At 40.2% G+C, this 21,623-nt stretch overlaps 1 protein-coding gene across 1 annotated transcript in view; it reads left to right on the top strand.

Moving 5' to 3' along the window:
- Positions 1–21,623, top strand: part of LOC137631895 (uncharacterized) — an 83,000-nt gene that overhangs the window by 31,025 nt on the left and 30,352 nt on the right. Inside the window, exons 2-4 of the mRNA XM_068363900.1 lie at positions 6,273–6,440; positions 12,466–12,585; positions 20,377–20,523. Coding sequence (XP_068220001.1) covers positions 20,463–20,523 — 61 coding nt within the window. The 5' untranslated portion in view covers positions 6,273–6,440; positions 12,466–12,585; positions 20,377–20,462. The remainder of the gene's footprint in view (positions 1–6,272; positions 6,441–12,465; positions 12,586–20,376; positions 20,524–21,623) is intronic.

The following is a 21,623-nucleotide window of genomic DNA, read 5'->3' as shown; positions in this document are numbered from 1 at the left end:
AAAACGTTTTTAGTTTTTTATTCTCGTCCCAAGGCAATGTACGGTGAGAGATTGAAAACGTAGTTTTGAATGAACTAGTGTTTAGTCTCTTCCCCATCCACTGAATTTTTTATCTTAAAATTTGTTTACTGTTTTTTGCTGGTATTAATGTGCTTGCATTATACGACTGATTTCGCTATTACTACCTTTTGATGAGGTTAGAATTGCGTGCTTCAGGTAGAAATCAGTAAAAGTTTCGATTTCAGTGAAATAAGTGCTAAACAGAAAATCGTAGTGATAAAGTGATATTGCGCAAAGTGTTATCAGTGTTGCGACCGAGGGTTCGTCTGTTCGTGCCTGTCGTTCGCCTAGTCCGGGACCTCTTGCAAGCTCCCAAGCCCAGGGGAGAAGTAATGTCGTACGACTTATGGGTTCGAGAGGCCTTGATCAGCGAACAGACGTTCCCTCTATGGTATCGGGTGTATCTTACCAAGATCACCCCTACCATAAGGCGAGAGAGACGTTTTTCTCCTCGTCATCCGAAGGCTTTTCGCATAAGAAACCTGAAACAAGGTTTCGAGGCCCTTAAGCGAAAGTCAGTCCTTTCAGGACAGGTCCAGTGTCCTGGTTGTAGCCATTAGGACAGCTCTGACCCTATGCAGTCATCGGAAGACTGCTCGCCGCCTAACAAAAGCGTAACACAGACTCCGAGAGTCTTTTTGTTGGCAAGGTTTTGCGGTCACAGACGTTACCCTCGTCTCTTACCGCAACCTTTTCCGTTGATCCTAAATGGGTTGTATGGCAAGACATGCAGAATAAGCTTGCCTCCCTTATGGAAGACTATTCTGCCGATTAGTCCGTTGAGCCTAGCCGTTTATCTCATCGAGATCCTGGCTTTCAGCCAACCTAACGTTCCTTTGTGCGTCCTGTTGACGTTGGCGTAGCTAAGTCACGTCAGTCAGGTTGTTTAGAACCACACTCGATGCGGTCTCGTGTGGATTTTCAGCCACATTTGGACGTTAGGCCACTTGCTGATGCTCCTGTTGACGTTCAGGACGTTCGCTAACAATCGGAGTTGACTTGTTTTGACGCTGTGCGTCAACCTCTGCATTCTAGAGTTGTTTTGACTGCTCTGTCTAGGCGGTCAAAGCAGTCTCGAGTGGACGCTGTGCGTCCTCACGCACCTGTTGTTGTTGACAGTTCACAGACTGTCAAGCAGTTACATGACGTTGCGTCCTGGTCTCTCGCACCTGTTGTTGTTGACAGTTCACAGACTGTCAAGCAGTTACATGACGTTGCGTCCTGGTCCGCTTCTAATGCACCAGTGCGTGTGGACTCTGCTTGTAAAGCATTACCACCACGGTAGGTCTCTCCCTTGCTTGAGACTCGGCTATTATCGGACAAGGTTCCTTTAGATGAGGAAGTTGCTGTTCCCCCTCCTACTGATATTCCCTTGAGGACTCTGTCAGACGGAGAGGAGCCTAAAGCTGCTTAGCCCTCTATGGACTTTAAATAAATCATGCTGATTTTTAAGGATCTTTGTCCGGATCTATTTGTAACTGCTGCTCCTCGTTCGCCTAAACGTCAGAGCTTACACTAGGCCTAGCTACTTCGAAGCCGTTGTTTTATAAGCTAGTGCTCTCTCGCTCTCCTAGAGAGCTTTACGTTTGCTAGGCGACTGGTTTATCACCAGGAGGAGTTTGGGGGATACAGCCTTTGCTTTCCCTTCTTTTAAACTGGCTTATAGAGCGAGAGTCTGATATGACACGAGAGAAGTTCTCGGCTTGGGAGTTCCTGCCTCTGCCCAGATAGACTTCTCAAATCTCGTAGACTCTCCCTGGCGCCTGGCCAGGAGACGCTCCTAGATTTTACAGGTCAACTTCACAGCTGTTTTCGAGCCTTTGAAGTTTTGCTGTACAATTATGTCATGCATAAACAGGCTTTCAGGGATGGCTCCAATGATTTGACAGCCACGTTCTCTGCAGGGACAAGTCCCTCAGGGATGGCTCCATGATTTGGCAGCCATGTTCACTGCAGGAGTACGTAAGAGGCAAGTGCGCTCAATGTATTCATTGTCAAGACAAACTTCACGATGAAGTCTACCAGGCTGTCTTGACAGCATTTATGGAAGGCGACTGGATGGTCTCTCTCGACCTTCAGGAGGCATACTTCCACATTCCTATACACCCGGATTCCCAACCGTTTCTGAGGTTTGTTTACAGGAATGTGGGGTACCAGTTTCGAGCTATCGGAGATCAGAGCCTCCCTGTACAGTACTTGGACGACTGGCTTCTCAGAGCCTCTTCCAGTCATCGCTGTCTGACGGATCTCAATTGGACTCTAGATCTGACCAAGGAATTGGGACTCCTAGTCAATTTGGAAAAGTCACAGCTGGTCCCATCCCAAACTATTCTGTATTTAGGGATGGAGATTCACAGTCAAGTTTTTCGGGCTTTTCCGTCGGCCCCCAGAATAGATCAAGCCCTGCTCTCCATCCAGAAGATGCTGAAGAAAGAACGCTGCTCAGTCAGGCTGTGGATGAGTCTGGTAGGGACGCTGTCATCCCTGGAGCAATTTGTCTCGCTAGTAAGGCTACACCTCCGTCCTCTTCAATTCCATCTGGCTTTTCACTGGAAAAAGGACAAGACGCTAGAGGCGGTCTCGATCCCGATTTCCGAAAAGATAAAGTCTTGTCTGACTTGGTGGAAGGACAATATTAGCCTACGAGAGGGTCTTCCCCTGGCAGTTCAGATACCCAACCACGTTCTCTTCTCGGACGCATCGGACTTGGGCTGGGGCGCGACGCTGGACGGTCGGGAATGCTTAGGTCTGTGGAACTCGAGTCAGAGGAGCATGCATATCAACAGCAAGGAGCTTTTGGCGGTTCATCTGGCCTTGATAAGCTTCGAGAATCTCCTTCGAGGCAAGGTGGTGGAGGTAAACTCGGGCAACACCACGGCCTTGGCGTACATTTCCAAACAGGGAGGTACCCACTCACTGACTTTGTACGAGATCGCAAGGGACCTGCTCATCGGGTCAAATGATCGAGGCATCTCCCTAGTAACGAGGTTCATCCAGGGCGACTTGAACGTCCTAGCAGATTGTCTCAGTCGGAAAGGTCAAGTAATTCCAACCGAATGGACCCTCCACAAGGATGTGTGCAAGAGACTTTGGACGACTTGGGGTCAACCCACCATAGATCTCTTTGCAACCTCGCTGACCAAGAGGCTTCCAATCTATTGCTCTCCAGTCCCGGACCCAGCAGCAATACATATAGATGCCTTCCTCCTAGATTGGTCACATCTAGATCTTTACGCATTCCCACCATTCAAGATTGTCAACAAGGTACTGCAGAAATTCGCCTCTCACGAAGGGACAAGGTTGACGTTAGTTGCTCCCCTCTGGCCCGCGAGAGAATGGTTCACCGAGGTACTTCGATGGCTAGTAGACGTTCCCAGAAGTCTTCCTCTAAGAGTAGACCTTCTACATCAACCACACGTAAAGAAGGTACACCAAAGCCTCCACGCTCTTCGTCTGACTGCCTTCAGACTATCGAAAGACTCTCGAGAGCTAGAGGTTTTTCGAAGGAGGCAGCCAGTGCGATTGCTAGAGCAAGGAGAGCGTCTACCATTAGAGTCTACCAATCGAAGTGGGAAGTCTTCCGAGACTGGTGCAAGTCAGTTTCCGTATCCTCGACCAGTACCTCTGTAGCCCAAATAGCTGATTTTCTCTTATACCTGAGAAAAGTATGATCCCTTTCAGCTCCTACTATCAAGGGCTACAGAAGCATGTTGGCCTCGGTCTTCCGGCATAGAGGCTTAGATCTTTCCAACAATAAAGATCTGCAAGACCTCCTTAAGTCTTTCGAGACCTCTAAGGAGCGTCGTTTGGCTACTCCTGGGTGGAATTTAGACGTGGTCCTAAGATTCCTCATGTCAGACAGGTTTGAGCCTTTACAGTCAGCCTCCCTGAAAGATCTCGCTCTTAAGACTCTTTTCCTGGTATGCTTAGCCTCGGCTAAAAGAGTCAGTGAGCTTCATGCCTTCAGCAAGAACATCGGGTTTTCGTCAGAAAAAGCTACTTGTTCTCTGCAACTTGGTTTCCTAGCCAAAAATGAGCTACCTTCTCGTCCTTGGCCTAAATCTTTCGATATTCCTAGCTTATCGGAGATCGTAGGCAATGAACTAGAAAGTGTCTTATGCCCTGTTAGAGCTCTTAATTTCTACTTAGCTCGTACTAAACCTTTACGAGGCCAATCTGAAACGTTATGGTGTTCGGTTAAGAAACCATCCTTGCCTATGTCAAAGAATGCTTTGTCATATTTTATCAGATTGTTAATACGAGCTCATTCACACTTGAGTGAGGAAGACCGATCTTTGCTTAAGGTTAAGACGCACGAGGTTAGAGCTGTAGCAACTTCCGTGGCCTTTAAGCAAAATAGATCTCTGCAAAGTATCATGGACGCAACCTATTGGAGAAGCAAGTCAGTGTTCGCGTCATTTTACTTGAAAGATGTCCAGTCTCTTTACGAGAACTGCTACACACTGGGACCATTCGTAGCAGGGAGTGCAGTAGTGGGTGAGGGCTCAACCACTACAATTCCCTAATTCCATACCCTTTTAATCTGTCTCTTGAAATGTTTTAATGTTGTTTTTATGGGTTGTCCGGAAGGCTAAGAAGCCTTTCGCATCCTGGTTGATTTGGCGGGTGGTCAAAGTCATTTCTTGAGAGCGCCCAGATTAGGGGTTTGATGAGGTCCTGTTGTATGGGTTGCAGCCCTTGATACTTCAGCTCCTGGGGGTCTGTCAGCATCCTAAGAGGATCGCTGGGCTCCGTAAGGAAGACGTACTTACAAGGCAGAGTAATCGTCTAAGTCGACTTCCTTACCAGGTACCTATTTATTTTGGTTTTGTTATATTGATAACTGCCAAAATGAAATAAAAAACTCTTAGCTTATACGATGTAAACATATTTAACTCTGGTCTCTACCCACCTCCTTGGGTGTGAATCAGCTATTATATATTCACCGGCTAAGTTAAATATTTAAAAATTATATTTTAATTATAAAATAAATTTTTGAATATACTTACCCGGTGAATATATAAATTAAACGACCCTCCCTTCCTCCCCAATAGAGACGCAGTGGGATGAGAAGAAATTGAGTCTTTGTTTACATCGAGAGTGGTATCTGGCCGACAGTTGGCGCTGGTGGGCACACCCGCAACCTGTATAGCGATCGCGGGCGAGTTTTTATTGTATGTGTCTGTCGAGCAACAGAGTTGCAGCTATTATATATTCACCGGGTAAGTGTATTCAAAAATTTATTTTATAATTAAAATATCATAATTACTTGAAATTTGTGATTTAGGTTAGGTATATTGAATAATTCCAATGTATTTGGCTGAACAGTATTTCATTGTGGTTATGCTGTAGCTTTATTATAAAATTCTATGTGGTGTTTTTGTAGCGTTTGGAACGAATTAGGCGATTTACATGTAGAACGTGACTTGTAACTCAAAATTTTCACGAAACGAAATCCACTCCAGAACAAATTAATTTTGTTTTGTGAGGCATTACTAAATATATATATATATATATATATATATATATATATATATATATAGATAGATAGATAGATAGATAGATAGATAGATGATAGATAGATAGATAGATAGATAATGTGTGTGTGTGTGGGGGGGAATCCACTCTAGGACAAAGGCCTCAGACATGAGCACAGTATGAAAGTATGTGGGCATAATACACAAAAGTGAAACTGTACTGATAAACCTTTTCTAGCAATAGCAATCAAGTATAATACTAGACATGAAACAATATATGACTTCCAACCAACCTTTAGCTGTCCAAATTCAAACCAATAAATGACCAATATTGATCACTACTGTTTAGCTTACTAGCTGCCAAGGAGACGTTATTTCCCATTCGTAGTTGTAATGAAGTTAATCAACAGGAAATAACCAACACATCCCATTGCAGATCTAAATGCCATATGCCAATTCACCATGATAATATAGTGTCAAATTCTTTTTGTGTTATGATAATACTATTAAGAGCTTGGTAAGAAAAATTTCAACTATCAAAATAAAACTGTGACTATACCACAATATATTACCCTTATTAAAAATAAACTGTCTAAAATATTCCCTACCATGGTTAGCTAACTAATTGCTTTCATCCCTCTTTCACCCATCTGCCATATCAGCTAAAAAAATATTCATTTAAAAATTATTTTTATTTTGGTAAGGTTGATTAATTTCTCATTTATTTTCTTTCAGATCTATCCAAAACAGTTTTCAAGAAACTTTCATTATGTCATTACACACACACCCTGATGATGTGGAGTAGCCTTAGTGTCCCTGTGGGGGTTACAAGAATCCGCATTTCCTTGTACCCATGGCCTTGCTTTTCTTTAAAGAATATGGCTCCTTGTTGTTGCTGTAGAAGTGAGTAATACTGAACCAGTTTCATATTATTTTATTAATTGGATGAGTAGACTGCATTTATAGAAGTGGTAAATTTTGTAATTTAGTCACTGGATGAATAGACTACATTTATTGAAGTGGTAAATTAGTTTATGAATTTTTTTTAAAGTGGACTTGTGTGTGACGTAAGTTTAGGATGGATAGAACATGCAAATGCAGATGCTAGATATCTGTGTCAGGTTTGTATATTGTACTGTTTATGAATGTAAATTGAACATGCACTGCTCACTTGGCGCTCTTTTCTAACTTGTATACAGACTTTTATTGTTTGCATAAATGCATATCTCTGCATGTGTATTTTCTGTGCTCTGCTGTTTATAGAATGAAGTTTAAGAAAAATCATGATATAGTTTTTATATATGTAGCATTACTAATAGAAATTTAAAAATAGATTTGTAACTTATACATTTTTATGTTTATTCATTATCTATCCATTTCTCATTAACACTGAAAAGCGAAGCCTGCCTTCCACTATTTGTTCAGTTTTGGTGTAGTATTTTAAAAAACCTTAGAATTTCAGATAGGGCTAGTTTAGTATTTAACTTGTGCTGGTGAGAACTGAGAAAACTATCAAAGAGTAAGTAACTTAAACTTTTAAAAAAGCACCTAGATCAGTAACTTTTTTACTCATTAGTTAATAGAACATTCAGTTTTCATTCATTATTGTGAATCAATTGTAGCTTGACTGCAAGCCAGGGTTTGTTGAGGTGTGTTATCCTTGAAGATGCCTGCTTAATGCTATATTGTTCCTGTACATATACAAACCTTTGTCCTTTACAGAGGACGAGATAAGAGGCAAAGCTGTAGTACATGGCAGCAGTGAAGCAGGCTCCCCCCCTCACTTGCTCACTGACAAACCACTTTGATTCCAGCCGTGGGTGTGAATGGACGTTCTTGCCTCACTCATAGAGTACTGGCTTATACTAAGCTTTACTTTTTCTTTTTCAGATTATAGTGACTGTGCATGGGGAGGATGCTGGGCATGCGCACTTGCCCGATAGTGTTGGACAGTAGGTGTGCCACTTTTATATGAAAAACAGAAACAGATCCTCACGTGTTGTGCCTGGTTTCCAGAGGACTCTACTGAAGCCATGGTTCTCCTCGCTATGCGATGAGTGTTGGGAGTGACCCTCCTCTCAGTGATAGTTATACAGCAGGAGGAGGAAAAAAAAGAAGAAGAAGAAGAATTCATCACCTTCGGGGTCTTCCTCGAGGTCCAAGAAATCTCAACTTCTCTCCCTCTCTCCTGGTACAGTACTCTCTTATTTGTCGGCTTCTTCTGGTTGAGGAAGAGTGATGGCCCTTTAACCATGGGGCAACCCTCAAGGTAGGAAGCTCTTCCCATTTCCCCTGGCAAAACAGTAGATGCTTCCCCTCGGGAGTCTGGCGTCCAGAGCACATTTCGTGTGTTATGGCCCTCCTTGGATTTGAATGACCCCCCTTCAAAGGATAGGCTGTTGTAGGTGTTGGCTCGGGCTCAGCAGGAGAGAGTTTCGGCTCCTGCTGGAGTTGCCATTGGCTCGTCTCCCTCTAGAGCGGAATAGAGAGTCTATTCCCAGTCTCCTTGCCCAAAGCCTTTGTCTTCCACAGCAGGCACTTGACGACCTGAATGCCTTTTGGGTGATACCCGAGCTAGTGTCTTCCCAGCACATTTTCCCAACAGGAGTGATGTACTTGTTGATGATAAGCAAAGCAACTTTCAACACAGAGGCTGGCACCCCTGCTTCCCTCAGCTTGGTGACCCTTCGTGGCCTGACGGCGGCTGCAAGCTCTCCTTGTTGGCTTGCTCTCCTGTAGTTCAACCACTACAGAAAGTTCACTAGGGCCAATGCATATGAGTGCTGGAACATTCTGGCTCTTTGGAACAACCCAGAGAATGTGCGTACGCTCTCTTGCATGAGAATCGGATCCAATATGAGAATCCATCTTATGCTTTGCTTGTGAGGAGCTTGTATGGCCCTGAGCGCACTCAGTTACCTGTGCATGTGTGCCAGGTACAGCTTAGTGTCCCTTCACTTGAGGTGGAGGATAGCACTATTGATCGCCATCAGTGCGTGCTCATTACTCGCCCCCTTAAGACTTGTGTTCGCTTGCTAATTACCCCACCAGCCTACGCTTATGAGCTTGTGCACCTGTAATACAGGTTCCCAATGCACGCAAACCTGAAGTGCTCCTTCCTATGCAAGAAGTGCAGTTGCTTTCCCCAATTGTTGTGATCTTTTTTGATGTGTGGCCATGCTACTCATGTTGCACCTCAAGACCCAGGTAGGCAGAGGGTCTTGTCTTCCTTGCTGGCAGAGGGAAATACTCCTCCATGTGCTTGCTCACCTTCTGGCCCAAGGTTACAGGTGAACGGCGAAAAATTCTCGCAGTACTTTAACGGTTGAGGTCGGAGGGAGGTTCTGAATGGTTGCTACCTTCTCAGGGAGGGGTGAACTCTTACAGGAATGATGTGGTGCCCTAAGAACTATACCTCGTTAGTGCTACAGGTACACTTGTTGTACTGAACTACAAGGCCGTTCTGTTGTAGGCAGTTGAGCCTTTAATCCCCTTCACACGGATGTGGAGCCATCTTTCTTCAGGATGATGTATAAGGGTGACAAGGATGGGCTTGAGGCCTTTTGGCAAAGGCCCATTTCTTCCATTTTAGCGAACGTTTGTTTAGCGGCTGCCAAATGATCTGATGCCAGACGCCTGATTCTCAATGGCAGGTAAGGGTTTATTTTATGTGATGCCTCTTCAGACTGCCAAGCATGTTCCAGGGATACGTTTCTTGAGATTGGAACAACATCTTGAAGATCAGGCTAAGGAGCAAGCAGTCAGACCCTAATCCTCATCAGAGGTTGACCCATCGTGGCAACAAACTTGGTTTAGTTCTGATTAAAATTGATCGAAGAAGGTGTAATTTCCATGGACTAGTAACCCCTTCGAACACACTGGCTCAAGGTCTCCTAGATATACTGTATATCTTTTGTGGAGAAATGCAAGCTATTCCCGATCGAGCCAGACAGTTTTCCTCGTCTCGTTATACAGAAGAGAAGACAGGAAGCACTCAGGTTGCCCCCTGTGATGGAACACGAACAGGAGTTTGCAAGAACTAGGGAGGCACCTAGTATTCTGACCTCATTTTCTGAGAGCCCAAGAATAAGGGTGAGCAAAGACCTGGATACAATTCTGAAGAACTGGACCTCTAGGTGTGTAGGATCTTAGGCTGTTTTGGCAGTCCCAGATTCCTAAGACAACTTCTTTCCTAGTACAGAATGCTGGAGAAGGTCCATCTAGACTTTGTTCCCAACTTTATAGAGACGAGGTCACTCAGTTTTTAAACCACCTCAAGGCTAACTAGTTGAAGTCTTGGAGGTAGCTGAGACAGAAGAGTTATCGGAAGAATCGGATATCCCTGTGGGTGCCTTTCCACAGCCAAGTGGCCCCAGAGACTGAGAAAGGAGAGTCCGAGTCTACTTTTCTGTAAGTGCTGGCTTACGTAAGAAAAGTAAGTGGCCTTGGATGAGTCCCCTAGTTCTTCTCCGAAAAGGAGAAAGGCAGCCATTGATAGGCTTTGTCGGACCCAAGAACTAACAGATTTTGATTAGAGCTGCTTTGGTCCATCTTGGTAGCTTAAGACTTGGATAAAGTCAACTCAAGTGTAGGTTCCAATAACGTTTTACTCGCAATCAAACAAATTATGCCAAGCCATCATCTAGTACAATAGATGCAGGACTGGTTAGTTCTTCTGCAGTCTAGGAAGAAGGTCAGTGTTTACTTCTGTTGGGTCCCTGCCCACGTGGTGTTGGATGGAAATGAACGAGTAGACGAGAAAGCTTCATCATCATCATCCCCTCCTACGACTCTTGATGCAAAGGGCTTTGGTTAGATTTCGCCAGTCATCTCTGTCTTGAGCTTTTAATTCGATACTTCTCCATTCATCATCTGCTACTTCGTGCTTCATAGTTATCAACCATGTAGGCCTGGGTCTTCCAACTACAGTATTCTAGTGCCCTTTGGAGCCCAGCTGAACATATGGTGAACTAATCTCTCTTGGGGAGTGCGAAGAACATGCCTAAACCATCTCCATGTATCCCTCATCATGATCTCATTTACATGTGGCACTCGAGTAATCTCTTATAGTTTCATTTCTAATCCTGTCCTGCCAATTAACTCCCAATATCCTTCTGGAGGCTTTGTTCTCAAAGCTACTAAATCTATTGGAGATTGTTTCATTGTCATTTCAGAATGATTGGAAAAGCATTTTGGTTGTTCAGAGTGAAATACAGTGAATAATAAAGCAGACTTTTCATAAATTTATTCTGTAATCAGCAGTAAAACAAATAAACATGGAAATATGGCTTATTATAGAGTAAATGAAGTAGTATATCCGATGGTGACAAATCTCGTACACTATATAACGTGAGTAGTGGATCCGCGGCCTCGTAGTGAAGGTGTTAATGCTCATAGGGAGTTTTGAACAGACTGTCCTCTCGTTGAGGTGAGTCCACCAGCGTGGAATGTTATCGAGGAATTACGTTCCTTGAATAGAGCATCCTATGAACCATAGAGGGGAGACTCATTTAGGGACCTAATCCTGAAAATGTTGTTTCTTGCTGGCTATAGCTTCAGCTAAACAAGTTGGCAAGCTCCATGGTCTCTCGTTTAACATCACCTATTTAAGGGGGTTGGAGTCAGGTTTTGCTCTCTTTCGTCCCTGACTTTGTAGCTAAAACTCAAAGTCCGTTGTCTAAATGTAAGTTTTTATCTTTTCAGATTACGAGCCTTAGGAATGTAACTGATGATCCTGATAAGCTATTATTGTGTCGTATGAGAGCACCGAGGAGCTATCTCAAGCGGATGAAGACCTTTAGGCCTCACCTGTAATAAATCTTTGTGAGCACAGGAAGACCAAAGAAGAAGATATCCAAGAACACGATCTCGTTCTGGCTGAGAGAGGTTATCTCTCAAGAACACGGTCTCATTCTGGCTGAGAGAGGTATCTCTCGGACGTTCACTTTCTCTTCTCCAGAAGGGAAATGTGTAAAAGTTTGCACCATAACAAATATCAGTACCTTCTTAGCTTTTAATAGGAATTTCTCTTTGATGCATGTTCTACAGGCAAGAATTTAGAAGTGTCAGATGACGTTGACTGCTCACTACCTGCGGGATCCGGGATGTGACCAACAGGTCCCTAGATATGATCTCCTTTTGTAGCTGCTTAGCAGGTGGTATAGCTGCCTCGGCTCCTCTCACAAGACCAGTAACTGCGGATTGAGGGCGTAGGTTACGAGTAAGACTGGAATGAAAGTAAAGAATGGCTGGCCTTTTCTTTTTCTTCCAATATTCCCCTGTCTTGGAGTATAGCTTCGAAAGACATCTTTCACTCGTACTTTCCTGCTGGCACCAAACCCTTAGGAAGTTCCAACTGTTATCTAAGTGAGTTGTCAGTGAGCCAAGCAGGGGGGAGGCAGTTGCTAATATCTGGTTATAACATTTAACAGCCTCATTCACAGCTCTGCTATTTATCGTTTTCCTATCTAAAGGTCTTAGGTTTGTATAATTGGGAAAAATACAGATTACTTAAAAAAAAATTTGTCATTTTATGATTGGAGTAAGTACTGTAACATCAAAAGCCTATCCTAGCCTTGGCAGTGATTGAATTTTTTTTTTTATACGAACATATTACTATACTTTAACAAACACCACAAACTCTCTAAGTGTTTTTGCAAAATATCTTTTATGTTATATTATTTTGTATTACCATTATTATTGTTACAGTATTATTATTATTATTATTATTATTATTATTATTATTATTATTATTATTATTATTACTCTATTGCTGGTAGCCATTAGTATTTCTTTAGTTCCTGTAGTAATGATTGTTTTATTGCCTGTACTGTATTCAAATGAATAATTAACAGATAATTTTTGGAGGTTTATCATCGGAGAAAAGAGGTCACTTTCCTAATGAGCAGTTTTCTTCATCATATTTTAGGATACTGTTTGGGTGACTTATTGTGAAGCTCTACACCCTTCAGGATTGGTGGGTTTAGCACAAAAAAACGTGGCAACATCCTCTTTCTTCAAATCTGGTGCATGCATTCTACAGGGGAAGGTATATTCAAGAACTCAGTAATTTTTGGTGATTCTTGCTTTTGTACATGTCACACATCTGTATGGGAGATTTATTTGTTACATATGCATTCATACACTGCTTTTAAAATTTTGGTTTTGTAAATTATTTGATGGGACTTGGTTGGTATTTTGTTATAAGGTTATTACTATCACAGCCTTGTATAATTTTATATATAACAATATGGGTGTAGTATTTACTGCTTTTTATGATTAGATGATTTGATTTGAATTATTTGTGCGGTCAGGTAAGGTGAACAACCCAAATGGATAGGTAAACGATGAATACTCTGTTCATGCATAAATTTTTTCTTAACAGTGGTGATGCTAAAGTTGAAATTGATTATTGGTCATAGCAAAGTTCATTTTACCTAGTGCTTGTTTAGAATAATTCTCGACCGTTAGAGTAGAGCTATTGAATTTCTTATAGAAAATTAGTTTAGTTATACAAACCTGTACATAATTTACTTTATACAGTATAAACCTAATCTTTTTATGTACCTTCATTTGGGTCTTATAATGTGTGCAAACATTTTACTCTATCACACAAGCAGCAGATCATTTGTAGCTCAGTACCAATTTATTACTTGCCTCAAATTTTGTACAGTCTGGATTTTGAAGCTTCAAAATCAGAAGGGCAGGAAGGAAGGAATTAGCTTTATAATTTTCAATAAAATACTCAATTGTTCCTACAGTGATGCAAACACTTGTCCTTTTGTCCTTTAATAGGAGTGTGTATTAATTGTAGTTAGAACTCTGTTGTTAATATTTATCACAAGGTGTTGGTAGTTATTGGCAGATGGTGGGTGAGATGTATCTTCCCACCAGCTCACTGAGTAGTCACTTTGTTCTCAGCCACTGAATAGTACAGACGTACTCTTGGCGCCCTCAACTGACTGTTTTGATATTTAGTTTTTTCTTTTACAGAAAATAATTGTTGGCAGGTAATTTTCTAGGAGGAACATTAATGAAGAAGAAAGGTATTGCAGATTTCCAAATAATTGTAACTAACTGACATCTGTCTGTGTAACTTGCCGATATACAGTACACTTTCTGACTCTTGTTTGACAGCATTCCTGTTGTCGTGTATTCCCTTGTCAGTGGGAAGGGGTGTTTGCTGTTGCCAAGTTGAAGCGGAAGGACACCACCCTTCTTCTCGTCAGTGTCTCCAGGTGTTTAGAATGTCTAGAAGATGCTAGAGATGTACCTCCTTGTAGTCCTGTCTCATTATAGAGTTCCTAGAATTCCTTTCCTTGAAGTGTCGTTGCTGTTGGCATGAAAATCAGACAACTTAGTCTCTTCACACATTGCCGGTGGGGGGGAAGGGGTCTGCCCTTCTTTTCCCCTTTATGGACCAAGAAGTACCAGAAGATCAAAATCATAGTCGCATATACATGATTCTACTGTTTCTCTCCCCGTGGGAGAGATCGTGTTGCCCAAGGAGTCCCTGTGACTCCCTTTGGCTTCTTTTAAAGGCTGCTCATGAATGGCAAAGGCAAGGGAAAGTGACATTGCCATAGTAAGTAAGACAGTGCCCTGGAAACTGTCTATATTTTCATATGATCAGTGGCCAAGCCCCCTCACCACCCAAGATAGGACTAGGGAGAGCCAGGGAATGACTACCGATGACTGCAGATAGACCTATAGGCTCTCCCAAACCCTCCATCCTTACCTCACTAGGATGTTGAGTTTACAGACATCAAATGAACTAACGAGTTTGACCGGGAGTTGAACTCCAGTCTGGCGATCACTAGGCAGAAACATTACCAATACCCTATAACAACCCTTCACCAAAGACGACCCTGAGAAATGACAAGACTATGCAGAGGGGACTACTGAGAGTGCTCCTTAATCGCATCACACACTACCAGCTGGGATAGAAGGGCTCTGCCTTACTTTTCCCCTTTATGGTCTAAGAAGACCTAAAGTCTGATTGATAAGAGTTGCGTTTGTGTGACTCCTACCATTTTTCTCCCCATGAAAGAGACAGTGTTACTAGTGCACTCACTATACTTAATGTAGGTAGAAAGGAACAATAAGGGTGGGCACTTGACTTGAAACAGATTCCCCCACTGATGTCGTCTCTCTCTCTCTCTCTCAGTGAATACTTGCTTTCCTAGGGTGGGTTAACTGTAACCTAACAACTTGCTGCCCATTGCCTTCATGCAGTTGAATAATACACTGTGTAACCCATTGTACTACCTGATATAGTACTGTTTTTACTTGGTTTCTATCACAGTACGTATAAGTATTGTATTACAGTATGAACACATTTCATTAAGTGTACAGTACATGTACAGTCTTTGTATGCAAGACTGCGGTACACTGTACGCATAACACTAATCTTCACTGCACTAATTAATAAATAATGGAATGTGACAACAAAACACTGTTGTTCCTATCTAATAGAACACTTGTGATACTGTAGTGTATATTATTGTAATATATGTACAGACAGTAGAGATTAATTAGCTAAGGTAGCACTCGTAATTTTTGCTGTTTTTGGCAGGTCGACTCATGCTGTTCAGATTCGCCATACATGTAGCCTATATCTACAATATTCTTGTAAAACATGGTATATTTTGTATACACTACTGTACAATAGTTAATATAACAATAACACTAGAGTATTACACAATGAATACACTACCAAAAAAAAAATTAAGAGAAAAAGTACTGTATCAGTGCAACCCTACTAACCTTTTACATATGAATTTCTACACAGCAAGTTTGAAGCATGAGGCAACTCTTTAAGCCGTCAACTGTTTGGTGCGTGGGGTAGTGTATGTATGTATCACATTTTATACTAAAATCAGTATAATCAAACTGGAGATGCACAGGTTTTATAACACTTTTAAACATCAAAATGTGATTCCGCACAAAATGGACCGAAGTGGATGCACATACGAGGAGAGATGATGCAAGACTAATTACACGAAGGATGCTTAGTGCAAAGGAGCGCAGTTGGTTTGAAATCATTGGGCTACGAGAGTACTTATCGTGAAACCGCGAATACATAATTTTCTTATATTTACAGTTAGTGAGTTATATGGTTCATGAATAACCGAATACGCGAAAACCGAGGGGTGACTGTAGTAGTGAATGGTTTCTCTTTTTCTGGTGTCGCATCGTCCAGAGCTTCCTAATAGTGTAAGGGTACTGGGATTAAATTTGGTTCAAAATCCTGTTCATGAGCTGCTTTTCAAAATGAGAGTTTCATGTTTACAAAAAAATCCTATTGCTTGGTAGGTAGCCAGGAGTAAAAGTTGTATCTTCAAAAGTGTACCCATGTGTACTAGTTGCAGTAGGTTGAACATCTTTCAAGGTACGGTGTACCACTGCTTACCGGCTTACTCTCACCCCTGGCTTTAGACCCTATAGTGGCAGCTAGTGAATGGGTCTAAAATTTTTTAGTTTAAATAATCTTTAATATTCATGTTTTAAACATTTTTAATTATAGTTTCACAGTGTTGGAAATTATGAAAATTATGAATAAAGGGATAAGGTAATATTCTTAGGGAAACAATCTGTAGTTCTGTATTTAAGAATTGAATTAAGACAGTTTGTTGCCCAAAAAACAATGACAGATGAGTCTAGAGTGTTAATTCCTTTTATCATTTGAAAGCTATAAATGACCTATCTCTTTCCTTGCCTAGCAACCCACCTCCATCAAAATGTGGGATTTAGCAATATGAACATCATGGAGGTTCTTATAAATAAATGGAATTTTAGTAATTAAATTTATTTTTTACTCACCTGATGTTCCGTTACATGCCCACCCCCTCCCCCGATGACTTTTTGGTATCATGAGGATAAGGAATAGTTTCGAATTGAGAGACTGAAGACAAAGGCAGTATGGCTACTCCAAGCCATTCGTATCTCTTTTAACCATTATATAACCAAGTTTTCAGAAAGAAGCCGCATGAACATCAAGTAAGTTATAGAAGTGAAAATTTTTACCAAAATTTCATATCTTCTCAAGTCTAAGAAAGATCTCAGTACTTGATTGTCAATCCTATTCAGCATTAAAAGTCTAAGTAAAAGTCGATGTCCTTTGCATTTATGTAACAATGGTAATTTGTATGTTTTATGATTTTAAAAGTCCTTCATAAATGTATGCTTTTATCATGACTAATAAAACTTTATATAATGTTTGAATGAACTAAATCTTAATTTGAACATATCTTGTTTCATATTAGTAGACTTTTATTTTTTGGGACGGAAATCCCCGTTACAGTACCATTTTCTTCATTTAGTAAAAAATACAGTTATTATAGATAGGAAAGTAAATTTTACCACTTTCAATCTGTGAACTTGCCAGGTAAGTGCTTAATTTTTCCATTTTAGTCAAATGCAGTTACTGGTAGTGCCACATTAAAGTTTGCTCTATATTTTAGTCTAAGCCTGTGAATTATTTTTATGAACCTCCCTTGATGTTCATATTGCTTCTCTCTAGAAACTCAGATTTATTGGTATTTACCGTAAAACTGAAAAATTTCTCATTTCCTTTCCTTTCAATAAGCCTTTTGCCTCTAGTAAAGAAATGAGACAATCTAGTAATTAATAGGAACCACCAATGCTATGTTCAAAGCCTCTGTGTCGACTTTGGATTTTCGACAGCTCCTAAATCCAGATTTTTTAAATTTAGATTTTTTGTGTTTAAAGATGTCTTCTAGATTTGATAGTAGATTGTTCATGCGGATTATTTTTGTACGTGATCCATTTTCTCTGTTTCTCGTGTCGGGGATAATATTGTAATTTGTATAACCATTGTGATGAGAGTGAAAGCCTTTCTGTGCCTGTTATAGACTAATATATTTCTATGGTTGCCAACTATATTAAAGTTCTAAACACAAAAGGAAACTTGCTTTTAGTTCAGGGGGCAATCCAGAGAAGACTAGGCCAGTTGATTATGTTGGAAATGATAGCGATGATGACATGCCAGCACCAAATTCCAATACTGTACAGCGGTTAGTGAATCAAGTTTTGATTGTAGTGAATTTCAAAAGCTCTTAACTTCTTTAATTGCTTTAGTGAAATATCATAAGGCCAATGAGTCATCAAAGGCAGTAATTTTGAACTAACCTGACGACTTAAGTCATGTCTAGTGGTTCTAATGTTCCATTCAGTAAGGGTTCTGATGGTGCAGTGTTATAGATTTGAGATCCTCTCAAGACATCAAATTCTTCCTTTATACAGTATTACATCCTTCTTCTGCAAAACCCTTGCATTTATGCAATCCTAGCCTCTCTTTTAGACAATTAAGACAATTTAGTGGTAGTAGGTCGTCCAGGGCACCCGCCACCCGTTAAGATACTACCGCTAGAGAGTTATGGGATCCTTTGACTGGCCAGACAGCACTACATTGGATCCTTCTCTCTGGTTACGGTTCACTATCCTATTGCCTACACATACACTGATTAGTCTGGTCTATTCTTTTCAGATTCTCCTCTGTCCTCATACACCTGACAACACTGACATTACCAAACAATTTATCTTCAACCAAGGGGTTAACTACTGCACTGTAATTGTTCAGTGGTTACTTTCCTCTTGGTAAGGGTAGAAGAGACTCTTTAGCTATGGTAAGCAGCTCTTCCAGGAGGACTCTCCAAACTCAAACCATTGTTCTCTAGTCTCGGGTAGTGGCATAGCCTGTGTACCATGGTCTTCCACTGTCTTGGGTTAGAGTTCTGTTGCTTGAGGGTACACTAAGGCACAATAGTCTATCCTCTAATTTGTCTTCTTCTTGTTTTGTTAAAGTTTTTATAGTTTATATAGGAAATATTTATTTTAATGTTTCTTTTCTTACATTATTTTGTTTTTCCCTGTTTCCTTTCCTCACGGGGCTATTTTCCCTGTTGGGGCCCTTGGGCTTATAGCATTCTGCTTTTCCAACTAGGGTTGTCACTGAGCAAGTAATAACGATAATGATGATAATTAAATGGTGAGGCAGAAGACCAAGTTGATAGCCTAGATCTTCAGATCCCTCCACTTGTTAAAGAAAGCACTCTAAAGCAGCCTCAACTTTCATATGTGGATGGAGTGTCATATTGTATGATTCCCTTAGAGCAAATGTATCTGATAAAGTTTCTGCTAAAGCTGCTCGGTTTCATCATGTTTCGGATGGCAGCGTGCATCGTTTGTTTGCAAGCTTGGCTACTGGCTCATCATGAGTCAACTCTTAATGGGGTAAATATGTGCATAGTAATTCCCATTCAAAGATGTAAACAAAAGGGAAACCATTATGTCTGTTCATCCTTCTGAACAGGAATATAAGGATGAAGAGAATGCAAAGGAAGAGGTTGACAATAGTGAGGGAAAACCAGGAAGCAATGTCTGTTCATCCTTCTGAACAGGAATATGATGAAGAAAACACAGAGGAAGAGGCTGACTATAGTGAGGTACAGAATCTCTTTTCCAGTAGGGAAATGATTGCTGAAAAATAACCTAAAAGTTTCTGAATGTAAGTTCTGATGTTGTTTATTCTTCTAAAGTCTGTAGAAATGCCTCTTCCAAGATGACTTATACACCTCAAATCTCCCATTCTTTTTTTTTGGACAGAATTGATAAATTTTTTTGTGCCGAAAGAGCCGTTTAGCATTATTTGGACAATATTTTGAACATGAATGGTAGTGATCCTGATTTATTTATTTATTTTTTTTTTTCTCACAAAGAATCATTATAAGTCTAATGAAAGTCTTGAAGATTAGGGTTCGTGATTTTAAAAGAGCAGCTTCATTCCTACATTTTTTAGACTTCTTTGTTTGGAAAGGGTTTTGGCAGCAGCTGAATGGCGCACCAAGTCAATATTTTCTAGACATTATCTCGAAGAATCCTGATTTGCTTATCAAAGTTACTGGGAGATAGGTCCTATAGTGGGTTCTGGTAATGTGGTCTACTAACAATTTTTGATTTAGTTACTATATAGTTTTCTTAATGTAAAGAAATCTGTTTTTAGTTACAGTATTGGGGTTATATAAATTTGAAATTAAGAAACAATCCGGAGTTCTGTATTTCAAAAGTATTTTGAGATGGTTTGTTACCAATAATCTAGACTAAATGTAAGTCTAGAATTTTAAATATTTTAAAACTATAATTAACCTATCTTTGTCCTTCACTGGAGGCCCACTTGTATCAGTGTGTGGGAGTCTGTAACATGAACATCAGATGTTCATATGCATCACACCTTCCTTCCCCCTTACTTATAGCATCAAGAGGATAGGGAATAATTTAGATTTCCCAACTGAAAAACAAAGGATCTGTGGCTTGAACAAGCCATTGGTGGTTGCCATTAACTGCTAGTGTGTCTCATTACTTTACCAGAGGCACATGTCTATTGAAAGGAAAGAAAACAGGACATTATTCTTTTCAGTAAATGGGGTAAATATCAATGAAACAAAGCTTAGAGAAATAATATAAACTTCAGGTGATTGTAAAAATAAAAGATTTCATTATTAAATTTAGAATTTTCTTGCTTTGCTTTTGGTTGTGCGTAATGTTTGATGTGTAGTAACTTCTTTGAACTCCAGCCACTTTTGTATGCTTATGTAAACAAAGATTATGAATTTTTTATTGTATACTCTGCTTTCTTTTCCTATTGCAGCCTGTTTTTTTTTTAAGTTGAAAAGCATTTTCTATTTACATTTCAGCATTTTTTGCTTATCTGTACTGTATATGGGCTTCTGTAATTGTGAAGACAGTTGGTCACATGGAACCGAATAGCTTTTGTTATGTCGAAAGGTAATTAATATTAATATGTTTTTTGGTTTTCTAGGATGAATCTTACAACTATTGAAGGAGAATAATCTCTTTTTAAACTATTTACCAAGGATTCTGATAGAAGAGGAACTTGAAAACTCAATGAAAGTAATGAAGATGGTCCTTGGTCAGTACTGTAGCAGATGCTACGGCAGGAAAAAGGGTATGCCAAATCCCACTTATCAATTTTTGCCATGATGCACTGCTAGGGAGGAGTACGCTTTCCCCACTATATTACATATAGTACACTAATGCATTAAAGACTGCTGATGGCTAAACCTTGGTTTAACAGTTAGGATTATTTTATTTACACAACTTTTTTTATTTAATGTGCATCCAAAGTTTTAAAAATCCAGTTGCTATTTTTCTTTTGGCATTTTGTAAGCTGAGGAGTAGAGACTGATGTATGATTTGAGAATAGTACAGCAGCAATGAATATACCTAGTTTGAGATTTTGAGCTTAATGAACTGGTAAAGAAATACAATTTTGATTTACAAATTATTCATTTTTTTTTTATAATCTTTTTATTTCTATGAGCCTACCCTAATGTTCATATTGCTTCTTCAGAAGCTTGGTTTATTGGTAATTACCCCAAAAAGTTTATAAAATATTTCCCCTACATGCCCTCGGTCAAGAATTGAAAGCTTGTAGCAGTTAATGGTAAGTAGCACACTAAAAGTTTCCATTCTTCAGTTTTTTCTTTCAAACCATTTCATCAAGACGGGTATCTCCCTTTCCAGATTGTGATAAGTGTTTGTAGAATTTTGATTAATAACTATGCGAGTGAATGACATTTCTGTACAGGAAAGTACTGGGTTTTAAAACCTTTGTGAGGAGTAAAATATCTCGAAGATTTATGTTTCAAGTTGGTGTTGATGGAACCAAAGAGTATACACTGTGTAGTGGTAAAGTTTTACTTTTTAAACAGAACGAGTGCTGTTTGTTGCTTGTAATGGCTGAATAAAGTATTTTTATTTCAAGAGGAATTACAGAGAGAGAGTAGTTCTTGTGTGTGGACTTGATAACGAGATGACATGCCAATACTTGCTTACCAGCCAAGATTATGAGGAACCTTTTGAGTTTTACCTTTTTTTTAACATATCTTGTGGATAGTAAGTCTGACTTGGTTGCCCATTGCTTACACTAACTTAGCTTCCATGGTCAGGTCTAGTAGTCATAATTATATAGCGTTTCTTCAGTAAGTGTTCTGAATGTTCATTGTGCCTTACAGAGTTGAATTCCAAACTATGTCTTTACTACAT

Source organism: Palaemon carinicauda, chromosome 40, assembly GCF_036898095.1.
Source record: "Palaemon carinicauda isolate YSFRI2023 chromosome 40, ASM3689809v2, whole genome shotgun sequence".
Classification (NCBI taxonomy): Eukaryota; Metazoa; Arthropoda; class Malacostraca; order Decapoda; family Palaemonidae; genus Palaemon; species Palaemon carinicauda.
The sequence above is the reverse complement of the archived record's forward strand: the minus strand, read 5'-3'. Positions and strand labels throughout refer to the sequence as shown.